Below are 12,620 nucleotides of genomic sequence, written 5' to 3'. Positions count from 1 at the left end.
CTCTCTCTCTCTCTCTCTCTCTCTCTCTCTCTCTCTCTCTCTTTCTCTCTCTCTCTCACTCCCCCTTTCCCTCCCTCCCCCTTCCCCCCACATCTAGCTGCTCTGACTCCCAACTTCCTGTGGGTTTCTATTCTACCCTTCAGCAACAGACTCGTGTGACTACATTCAGCCTATTAGGGGGCAGAGTATATTTTCAAAGCAGGAAAGGTCTTCAAATTCCCATTACCACCACTGTACTAACTACTGGGTACACAAATACAATGAAAAAGAAAGATGGTTTATGCCTACAAAGAACTTATAATCTAATGGGAGAAGACAACACATTAAAAGGAGTGTGAAAAGAGTAGTGTTATTTGCATGGTCCAGAGAATAAGGAATGGTTGATTTGGGCCCTTTTCCAAAGTGGAAATGCTTGAAAGAATTCACCAATGGGAGAAGGGGGTCCCAGCAATGAAAGGGGAAGGCAGACAAGTGGTGAAATCCAGGTAATGAATGATGGCTAGTCTGAGACCTTCCCCAAAATGGAGATTCCAAGAAAAACTCACCATTAGGAGAAGGGACTCTCGAGGATGGAGGGAGAAAGTAGCTAAATCATCATGATGGTCAAGTCCAGAAAATGAGATGCAGAATATGTAAACAGAAGCATAAGGTTTGCTTTAAATCATAAGTTTAAATTTTTATGCTTTGAGTATGATTGGGGGGGGTAGTGTACATAGAGCAGTCAGACCAGTTGAAACTAGAACTTTTGATTAATATTCAAATTCATTTTGGTAGCAATTTTATGGTAGGTAGAACTAGAGTAAATCTCTTTAAAAAAAAACTTGAGAGCATAGAAAACTTAATTAGTGTTTTTCATGTTAATGTGACTAGATTTGTGAATATTCTTAATGTAAAGCTAATGAGCTTTTATATTGTTCCAAAGATAACAAGAGTTAAGTGCTTCTTCCTTTGATAATTTCATCTTGCTAGAATAAAAACAAGTGGTGATTGTAATAGTTTCTTTGATGTGACTGGTATGATTATATTCACTTATAAATGGAAAATGTATCTGAATTAAAACTTTGTAGGTGGTGACAGTGGACTGGATGGGTTAGGAGGACCAGGTGTACAACTTGGAAGCCCAGATAAGAAAAAGCGGAAGACAAATACCCAGGTAAACTGCCATTTAAAAAATTTTTATTCTCATTTTCCCTTTTTGGTTTGATTAGGTTTTCAATTAAAAGAGAAATTGGACATGGTTAAATATTTCTACTGTTTTTCAGATCCTATCATGATTCTTTCTTGACTAAATTTTTCACTTTTCATTGAATTATTTTTTGTGTCCTATAGACAATACATTTCAGCAAGTAGAAGGAAGTAGACAAGGAAGCCACTGAAAAATTCTATGCTATATATTACTAAGTCTTTGCTGTTTTCAAATCTGACAATGCCTAACATGATCATAGTAACATCTATAGTTCAGCTAAAATAATGCTTTAAAATATATATTGGGAGGGTTTAATTAGAAGTAATTTTAATATAACCTATTATAATTAATTATGTATTATGGAAATCATACATATACAAAGTAATAGAGTAGACACCCTTTGCTTATATAATATGCTGTTGAAGATATATAGTTGAAGACTTAGGTTTTCATGTCATTTTGTTCCCTATAGATTAGATTGAAGCATTCTTTTTATAATGCAAGACTGTTGATAAATACAGTGTGCCTAGAGATACTTTCTTTCTACTGAAACCACTATTAATTATGGAAACTTGCAGTGTGACTGATTCAGTAAATTTATTTTTCCAGTTTATGGCCCTGAAATGCCTTGTTTTAGCAACTCCTTTCTGAAATGAAGCTAAGAAAATATTTCAAATCTACTTCTAATCCTGTAGTTTTACAGTTATTCAGAGATTAATAAGTGTTTGTAAATAGAATCCTTTTTATTTTAAATGAACTATTTCCTAGATTTGTAAATAATAACAGTAAAGGTAAATTATGTGATCTCTTATGAAAATTACATATACTTCTGTAGTATTACATGAAGATTGATTTAAATTTAGTACCTTTTTCTTGTTGAGTATTTTTAAAGAAAAAATGGATATGAAATGCAAAATTACAGTTAAAAAGGGAAGGGATTACAGTTTCTGTAACATGAGTACAAAAATACTGACTAGAAAAATGTCATTTGGTGCTATGATGAAAGGTTAATTTACCTTAGAGTCTTTTGTTCATAATATGTATTTTATTTTTCATTCTCATTTCAGGGGCCTTCTTTTCCTCCACTGTCTGAATATGCCCCACCACCAAATCCAAATGCTGACCATCTGGTAGCAGCTAATCCATTTGATGACAACTATAATACCATTTCCTACAAGCCTCTACCTTCATCAAATCCATATCTTAGCCCTGGTTACCCTGGATTTGGAGGCTACGGCTCATTCAGAATGCCACCTCATGTACCCCCAAGAATGTCATCCCCATACTGTGGTCCTTATTCACTTAGGAACCAGCCACACCCATTTCCTCAAAATCCTTTAGGTATTGGTTTTAATCGGCCTCATGCTTTTAACTTTGGGCCACATGATAATTCAGGTTTTGGAAATCCAGCATATAATAGTCCACTAAGTCAAAATGTTAATATGTCTAATCAACATTTTCGACAAAATCCTGCTGAAAACTTCAATCAGATTCCGCCACAGAATGCCAGTCAAGTATCCAATCCAGAATTGGCATCTAATTTTGTCCCTGGAAATAATCCAAATTTTACCTCCCAATTAGAATCAAATCATTCATTTATCCCTCCACCAAACACTTTTGGTCAAGCAAAAGCACCCCCTCAAAAACAAGACTTTAGTCAAGGAGCAACTAAAAGCACTAATCAGAATTCTTCTGCCCATCCCCCTCATCTCAATATGGAAGAAACTGTAAACCAGGGTAATATTGACTTGAAAAATGTTAGTCGAAACAATACAGTAAATCAAGATAGCAACCGTTCCAACAGCACTGATAATGCAAACAGCAGCCATGCAAATGGAACTCAGAATAAGCCCCGTCAACCCAGAGTTACAGGTGATGGGTGTAATTCTGAAAAGAGCAGCAAAACCACTCTCCACCCAAGTCGACATGGCCATTCCTCTTCAGACCCAGTATATCCTTGTGGCATTTGTACAAATGAAGTGAATGATGATCAGGATGCCATCTTATGTGAGGCCTCATGCCAGAAATGGTTCCACCGGATCTGTACAGGGATGACTGAAACTGCTTATGGTCTCCTGACTGCAGAAGCTTCAGCAGTATGGGGTTGTGATACCTGCATGGCTGAAAAAGATGTCCAGTTAATGCGCACTAGAGAAACTTTTGGACCACCTGCAGTGGGCTCTGATGGGTAAACAGTAGTTTTTTAGCATTTTTTTTTCATGGTTATTACATAGGATCTGAAAGTTTCACATGACAGAAACAAAACAAAAGCAATTATTTATCCTTTAGTTTTTACAATATTTAGTTTCAGTACTGTTGTAAATTTTGTATAGAAATATAAAAGCCTCTAATCTTCAAAACAATTTGCTAAAATTTAGATTGGTCACACATAGTTTGTAATTGTAAAAAAACAAAAAAACAAACAAACCAGAATTAGTGAATCCAAATGTATATTTTTAATGAATAAACCGTACCAAAGTGCTGAACTTTGAAAGCACCATATAAAACACTGAGTTTAGTATTTCCTTTCATAAGGGTCCATTTAGCTTGTTTTAAGAATGTTTTTTGTGTAAGTGAAACATAAATGGGAAACACTGAAGGTTTTTTAAATTTTTGAGAAAACAGTATCAGATTTTTCCATCTATCTCCATTTTAGTTACCTTCACATTTGCAAATCTTTCCTGTCAGTGCATATGTATGTATGTTGTCAGTAGGAAGATGTTATACACATACTTACTAGGAACTCAATTCTGGTCAGTTTTTCTGTTTGACTTTAGTTAGAGGTAAGTACTGAAAAATCTTGAAAAGCTGTGGTAAATACAACATCTGCACATTTTTAGGAACTTTAAAAAGAGATGAACTCCATATCTGGGTAGATAGCATTTTGTGAAAATTAGCACTTAATAAAGAAGGTTAAATTGTAATCTGTTCTTTTCTCTCTTCCTACCAGTTGGTAGTCACTAACATGAAAGTCCTACTTTGTCTACATTGTATTTTTCTTGGACATATGTAATTGCTGTAAATTTTTAAGCAATCAGCATAGCCAACTACAATTTCTTTTGATTTTGTGTGAACATTTTTTAAAATGATTCATTGCATGCTGTATGCTTATTCTTAGAATGAGATCATAATTTCTTCTGTTTTGTGTATAATGTACAGAGATGGATAGATACTGTGAATAGAGCATTTCAGTATTTGTTCTCAGGAGTCCACTTAACATTCTACACAATAGTACTTGAGTTGTATTCTGTACTTAAATTGATCCTGCATTTCCTTTAGCTCTCTACTTAGAAGAATTATACTACCTTTTATAATGTGCAGCCAGCTATTTCTATGAAAGTGAAATAAATTTGCCTCTCCCAAGCAAATTTGAAGATACTTGGTTTGTAACATTCTTCTCTCATATTCCATTTTCAAATAGAACCTATGTATTTGCAATCAAGAGGGTTTTCATTCAAATATTTAGGCTTGCAACAACATTAGTAAATATTATCCTGTAAATATTGAAATGAAAACCACATGTACTTGATTCTGACAATGTATTTACCGTATCTGAACTGTATATTAATAGCTAAATGTTTTTGTGTGTTTAAATCAGTGGTACTTTTAGAGTGTTCCTACACTTAATACTCAGTCAGCTGTTCTTGGGAAAGACAAACTATTTCCAAATACTAATTGCCTGGCTCAGTTTGACCAAAAGGGGGTAGAATTAATCAGATACACGAATACGATCTTATTGGGACAGTGGTGGATGCCCTAGAAGTGCTAGAATTTGTAGTGAAAGGATTTGCACAAAAGGTACATTAACTCTCCAGTATCACAGCTCTTTCTCTGGTGCAGTCCTCTTTTCATTCTGGAAAGGCTTCTTTTGTCACAAGAAAAAAATTTTGAGCAGAACATCTTAAGAATTTTTCTATCCAGGCTTGGAAACCTTGCCAATGTTCCACCTGGCTAAAATGTTAGGAGGCCTTTCAAAAAGGCTATGTTACTAATGGAAACTGTTATAGTGTCTGGGTATATCACTGGAGAGTTCCTATTATGCTGGTTTTAAGATGTTGCAGATTCACTAGTATAGAATTAGCTTAGTTTGTACAAGAAAATAAATTGTGCTTATCAGTTAGAGTGCTTAGAATTAGATCTTTTCTGATTTTTACTTTAAGTTGTGTGATATTTAAAAGCATTTCTAAAGAGTTCTGTCAAAATTAGAATACTTGTGTAAATAACACTGGACATTTTCTTGGCTAGTGATTGTTCTGCATAGATAATAAAATAGTGCATAAAGAAATCCAGTATTTTTTTTTTAAGGCTTCCAGCACTGCCTAATAGAATGACCTCCTTACGGTGTGCTTTAACTTTGCAACCTATTGATTTTAATGCCAGGTGAAAGAAGTATCAAGAGTCTTAATCTAATAATATTTTAAACTTGTATGTCTTGCACACATTAAAAGGGCTGATGTGTACTATACCCTTCACTATGTTATCTATTTTATAATTAATACTGAAATATATAAGCAATGATTATTTTTAAGGCAGCTGATGAGGCTTTGGATTTCTTTTGCAAGTGTATAAAGGCATGGAAAAATCTATACAATTTTAGATTTTTTTTTAATTTAATGAATACAGGCAAGTCCCTTAAGTAACAAATGGGGTATATTTTTTAAAATATATACATTGTTTGGAATTCAAAACACATTTTACCACAGAAACAATACTTATAAATAGTGGCTAGGTTTCCAGGCTAACCCATGAAAGCCTAATTAATTAACTCATATTGTAACTGAATTACAGTGCATCCTGAGCTCTGGGTCTTTGAGGCAGGGGCACCATGGCCCACAGAGGAGGGAGGAAATAGGAAGAGGAAGACAGGGTCCTTCCTACCCCTTTTCTGGTAAAGGGTCAGCCTTAGGCAGAATTTTTAAGTAAATAGTTTTGCCTTTTACTGCCTTTATATTTTTGTTTCTGCATTCCCATCACACCTATTGGCCCTCTCTGCAGATCCCCAGGTTCCCTCACGCTACCCTAACCATTTCTCATAGCATCATATCTCAGCCCTTCCCTACCCTAAAATTCTTAGTTACCAATATCCCATCTAATCAAAACTCCCATTCCCTTAGTATAGCTGTTTCAGCTAGATGTTAGTAGGAAAACAAGCCAGTTGCTGACTATTTCAGGACACTGATATCTTACCCATATATATATACCTATTGAGCTCTTTCCCTAGCTTTAGCATTGACCTGTTCCTTCCTCCTACCTTTTCCACTTCCTCCCCTGCCCCCCAGTGCATTGGGTTCAGACATTGCTAATCAATGGCTATGGCTCATTTACTTAATCTACTCTTAAGTATCAAGGGCTATTACCAAACCTTCCTAAAAGTATAGAATGTTTTGTTAACCCAAATGAATCTCTAACTGGTGGAATCTCAAGGACCATTAACGAACTGAAATGGAAAAATAAAATTATGTGGTGTTAGCTCTGTTTTGAAATAGATAGCCTGGGTTCAGTTTTCCTAAGAATTCTTGCTTTTTAAAACTTCCCACTCTTCTAAACTCAGAGTTTCTGTTACATTTCCAAGTGTTTTCACAGCTTTATATTATACTTGTCTTCTCCAACCCCACCCAATATCATCTGGCCATCTGGATGGCATGCTTTGTCTGTCTAATTGTCCAGTGATAGATAAATGGTCTCTTCTACTGGATGGAGAGGGAACTTTTGGGATAGGGGCTCCAGTCTCAAAAGGTAAAAAAAGGATGGTATTGAATAAGCTAGTCTGATGTAAAGGTCATTCTTAAGAAGGGCTTCAGAAGTTGAGGACTCTAATGTTGAAGTTTTTACAAAAATAGTATGTCCCTTTTTTTCTCATTCTTGTTAATAACACTATCTGTAGTTATATTTAAAGGACTTTATCTTCACTTACCAGTACTTTTCATGTTATATAGATAATGTTGCCTGCTAGTCAAAATGTTATCTTTTATAAAAGAAAGTCCTGCTTCTTATCATGATGTATGTGACTTAAATGACTGTTTCATATTAAAACTATTCCTTCCTTATGTACTGTTTACATATGCCTCTTTTTGGGATATTAGTTCAGTACTTTTATACAAATCTGAGTGTGTTCCACATTGGTGACATGTATTTTTGCAACTAATTTTTTTGAGTTTTGTTCTGATTATAAATTAGAGCATGTCTGAATTAACACATGCATTAGTGCTGTGGTCTGTGGCAAAATTACTGTAATTCAAATTGGAAAAAAAAAAGTTTCCAGACTTTGTCCAACATTTATTCTTATGACAAAGAAAATTACTATGTAATACTAGTTATTTCATATGATGGTGTGTTTTAAGCTACTCTATGAAGTATGTGAAACATCACTGTTTAAGGATTGGTGGCTGGTCTGGTGTCCTTGAACTGGGAGAGAAGGGTAAATTTAATGTTAGCAATTCATGATATTCATAGTAGAATAAATACTTCTTGAAAACTTGGTCATCTCTTACAGGCATAATTTAATAGGAAGTGGTTAGCTGGAAAATATGGTGTATAGTAGAATTATTTAATGTGGTTAATAATGTTAATATGCTATTTAATTATAAATTTCAAATTGATACTTCAGACTTTTAAACCTATATTGTGTGATCAATTGACTAAAATATATTTTTGACATACGCTTAGTCATCTAATTTCACAAGACTTTTGTAGATTAGAATATAAATTCTATATATTTTTAAAATGAAAATATTAAATAGTATTCTTTCAAATACATCAAATTTTGTACATTTAGTAATGCCTTTCTTATATAGATACCCACCATTATCCCATTCCCTTTCTCCCTCCAGGAAATAATAACCAACATTTCTTTTTAAAAAAATCATTAGAATAATGTAAAACTTCATTAACTTGAAAAAAAAACTAGTTCAGAATATGTGATTATTAGTATAAGCACTGAATTGGATTTAACTTTTGTATTCTATATGAAGAAAGGTGTTTATGAGAAAAACCCATATACAGGAGATCATAAAGATAATGTTAATTTTAGGAGAACAAACTTTTTCAGCACTTTAAGAGCAAATATTTATGTTTACATATAAATAATGTGCTAACCACAAACATATGATTAGTAGTTCCTCTATTAGACAACACTTGTTCTAATGCAAATAAGAACGTGTATCTTTTGAAGAGAATAGTAATTTCATTTCTTTTTAAAAAATTCTAAATTTCATACTTTTTATTCAAGTTCTGACTTAGTGAAGTTTTACTGTATCATAATCTGTGTTCATTTTGACAGTAAGACATGCTTCAGGTATATATCAGATAATTACATGGCTGACCTGGTCTTTTTAGTCATCTGATCATATATTAATGATCAAATTGATTGAAGAGAAAAATTGGGTTTAGTTCTTGACATGTAAAAAAAAATAACAGATTATTAGCAGTCTTTGGACTGATTATGTTGATTATGGATACAACTTCAGATTTGAATGCACAGTGTTCTTCATGGGTCTGTATTTTGTAAGAATTTATATTTAGGAAAAATTTTAGCACTTTGCTTTTACCTGGTACTTTAGCATATTGTTTTTTGAAACTGATTCTCACTTGATTCAGTTGTACAGGTTTAAAGAAGTGCTTATTATTAAATGATTCATGAATTGCTAACTCAAATAACTTTGTGGAAAAATTAAAATGAGAAAAGACAATGATATGACTTGAATTGTTTGTTCAAAATGATTTAGGCTTTTTTATTTGAACAGTATGTAGGTTACCATCTTGAGGGAAGTAAAATTGGCTCATTGAATGATAAATGTTCATATTCAATTATTTAAGTACTTCTGACTGTTAAGCTAAATATTCTCAATTTCTTTATAATTAAATAATGACAAGCCAATTCTATTTTCTTTATGAGAAAAATTAACTTTAAAATATTTCCTACAAAGTATAGTTAATTTGTAAATCATCTTATCCCTTTCTCTTCTCCCCCTACACACCATTCTTAAATATAAGACCTTCTGAGGGAATATAATTTATTGTCTTCCACCTTATTTTTTTTGTTTCACATTACTGTGGCCTTTCAGTTTAGTGGCAAATAGAAAAGTAGTAAGAAAAGTTACAGTTACTGCCATCCAGACAGTTCATAATATGAGTTATTATTGGCCTTTCATTTAAAAGATTATGCCAAATGTCATGTGTGCATAGTAAGAGGAGTGTTTGTTTATCAGAATACATCTACTCTTAGTAGAAACTATGTATGGCAGGCTTTCTTGAACAATATGTATTGTAAGTATTCCTATATTGTTATTTTGCAGTAAATTCTTTCAAATAAACTAATTTTTAAAGAGAAAATGCCTGTTTATTTAAGTATCAGGCCTTGTCTTATGGCAAGTAAGGAATAAGCATCTTTGTCCATATATTGATACAGGTAAGCATTAAGTAGGACTGTAGCCCCAGAATTCATTAGCATATCTTGTTAATGAGACTAGCCCTTCATATTAAGAATTTCCTTTTCTAGATCTGTGAAACTTTTGAAGAACTGTGGATTTCAGACTTTATGAATGAACTTTGGTGCTCCTTTATTATGTTTAATTTGTATCTTCTACATTAAATAGGAGTTTAGTGCTGGGGCAGAAAACACAGTGCATAAGGATTCCTCTACAACCACAAAAAACTTGAGAGCCTCTTTGGTAAAAAAAAAAAAAACATATTTTATATATATATATATACATATATATATATAATTTTGTTGAGGATGAACTTACTATTTACTTAGCCCATAGAGTTATTATGAAAACATTTTGTAAAACTTCAAGTGCTAAAAAAGGGGAGTTACAGAATTTTCATATGAAAGTTACGTTTACCAAAATATCACTGATCATAGAGTATGGAATGTTTTTAAGAAGTAGTCTGTTGAATTTATAAAGAATTTACATGAAAAAGGAATTTTGCTGCTGAATCTGGACAGGGCAAAAAGGTGCAAAGAAAATGTCAAGGTATTAATACAAGTGTGAATATAAAATTATATATATATAATATAATATATAATGAATATAAGGAATTCAAAGCCCAAGTATGTAAACATGAGTAAAAATGTCTTTTTAAAAGTTTTTCTGCTTACCTATTTTTTGTATTACTTTCCTTCCCAATCTTCCTATTCACCTAATCCCCACCCCCAACACATAGTTGAGCAAAAACAAATCATACTGTATATGTCTGAAAATATATGCCTCATGCTGGACTTAGAATAAACCACCATCAGGCCTTAAAGTTTTGAAATCTTTTCTATATTATTTTCCTTAATGTTTTTTGTAATCACCATTTAAATTTATTTCTAGTTCTGTTCACTTCACTCTGCATGACTTCATACTAGGCTTCCAATATTTCTCAGAATTCTTCATCTGAGAAGAACTATTGAAACTAAGGTTACATTGATCTTTGTTTTATCTTAAGGCACAGTAATATTCAATTAATAATATAGATGAGAGGGAATGTCTAAGGCAGTGGTTCCTATTCAAGGGATTCCCACCAATGGTTCAAGGGGTTCAAGCTAAACATTGTTAAAGGGCACCTTAAGAGGTAAATAATTGTCTGATTATGTTACAAATATGTTTTTTTCTCTGTCGACATGTGCGTGTTTGAAGGATTTCAAGTTTGTTTCTGCAGCTATTTGGGGTTTTTGGGGACAAAAGTTATGATAGTGTTTGTAAGCACTTAACTAAATCTAAGGGGCCTCTAGGTGGCACAGTGAGTGGAGCACTGGCCTTAGAGTCAGGAGGACCTGAGTTCAAATCCGGCCTCAGACACATCACAAAAACTAGCCGTGTGACCTTGGGCAAGTCACTTAACCCCAATTGCCCTCCAAAAAAATTAACTGAATCTAAAAGAATATTATGAATATTATATTAAATTACCCTGTGCATTCACAACACATTTTTGTTGTTGGGAGAGGTGTGGGAGCAAAAACATTGGGAATCATCGATCTAGGTTAAACACCTAGGAAATAAAAACAGTTAATCCATAAATACCTGAATGTCTGCTATGTGTCTAGACTATGTTGTGAGAAGGGAAAAATACAAGTAATCTTTGATTTATGAATATTTATTTAGCCAGAAAGCAGGCACATCAGAGACTAACAAGCATCATGTAGGCAATTTAAAGTCAACAAACATTTATTAAAGAGCTTACTATGAACCAGGCAGTGTGCTTAGTGCTGGGCATACAAGCAAAAAAAAAGGCAGTTCCAACCCTCAAGATACTTACATTCTAATGTGGGAAGACAACTGAGGTGAAGGAGGGGAGGAGGCATGGTGTCAAAATCCTCAATTCATCATAACCCTGAGGAATGCTTGCCCTTGACGTGCCTTCTCATGCATTTGTATAAAGTCAGTAAGTGTCCACAAGAACTAGCACCACACCAGCATATCACCTCATGGAGCAAAGGCAGATATATGTATTTCTCATTGGAATTTACAATGCATTTTCTTGTAGAAAAAGTTTTAATACAAAATTATCTATCACTGAAATACTGCTTTTAGCACTATAGTCCACACTCATAATGGCTTGTGCACTGGCCTAGGAACATATCTTAGACCATTTATTTATTTATATAACATTTTAATGAAAATTTATTCTATATTCCAAACAGCAGACTTAGAAATAAACTTTTTGGAAAGCATCCAATTCAAAAGGAAACTGGGATCTGTGTTGATACAGTAGTCTTCCCTCAAGGATTGAAGAGCTCATAATCATTTGTGGAAACAAGATTTACATATTTAAACAATCAGAACAATGTATGGCAACAACTGAATACTTTTAAAAGTTCAGTGAAGGGAGAGGTGGATGTGGTCTTGTTAATTAAGAAAGATTTGTGAAAGACTGGATCAAGAGCTGATAAGATTTGGGTTTAATTTGGTTCAAGTTCAATTTAACAAGCATTTGTTATAGCTTATAGTGCTACTGTAGGGAAGTTTAAAAAGTTTGGTTGAGACCTGGTCCTTGCTTTGTAGGAGCTTGAAGGGAAGTGCATCTAGGTAGGAGAGAAAGAAGAAAATGTAATAGGTGTGTAAAGTACAAAATAAAATGAAAGCATTAGTAGCATTGATTAAGTAGCAATTTATACTTAGTAATAAAATTAAAAAGAGGTCAATGAGAGCCTTCACTAGGTTATGGCAATATCAGAGGAGAGAGGAGCTATAGGCAAGAGATGTTATAAACATAAAATTGATAAGCCTTAGGTTGGGAGCCTGAGGGACTGAGAAGATCTTGGTGGTTCACTGGATAGTAATAGGGAAGTTAGGAAGAGGAGAGTGTTGGTAGGGGAAGATAATGAGTTCGGTTTTGACAAGTTAAGTTTAAGATGTCTATAGGACATCCAGTTTGAAATGGTGAATAGGCAGTTGAAAATATGAGATGGGAGGTTAGCAGAGAGGTTAGGGCTAAATAAATAAGTTTG

The 12,620-nt window shown here is 33.5% G+C and overlaps 1 protein-coding gene across 1 annotated transcript in view; it reads left to right on the top strand.

Moving 5' to 3' along the window:
• PYGO1 (pygopus family PHD finger 1) overlaps positions 1–9,517 on the top strand; it is a 36,947-nt gene extending 27,430 nt beyond the window's left edge. Inside the window, exons 2-3 of the mRNA XM_069098103.1 lie at positions 1,068–1,153; positions 2,254–9,517. Coding sequence (XP_068954204.1) covers positions 1,068–1,153; positions 2,254–3,378 — 1,211 coding nt within the window. The 3' untranslated portion in view covers positions 3,379–9,517. The remainder of the gene's footprint in view (positions 1–1,067; positions 1,154–2,253) is intronic.
• Positions 9,518–12,620: the final 3,103 nt, after the last annotated feature.

Source organism: Petaurus breviceps, unplaced genomic scaffold (assembly GCF_028583685.1).
Source record: "Petaurus breviceps papuanus isolate PSGF00001 unplaced genomic scaffold, PetGlider_PUasm1.0 37, whole genome shotgun sequence".
NCBI lineage: Eukaryota > Metazoa > Chordata > Mammalia > Diprotodontia > Petauridae > Petaurus > Petaurus breviceps.
Note: the sequence above shows the minus strand (reverse complement) of the source record. Positions and strands in the feature narration are given on the sequence as shown.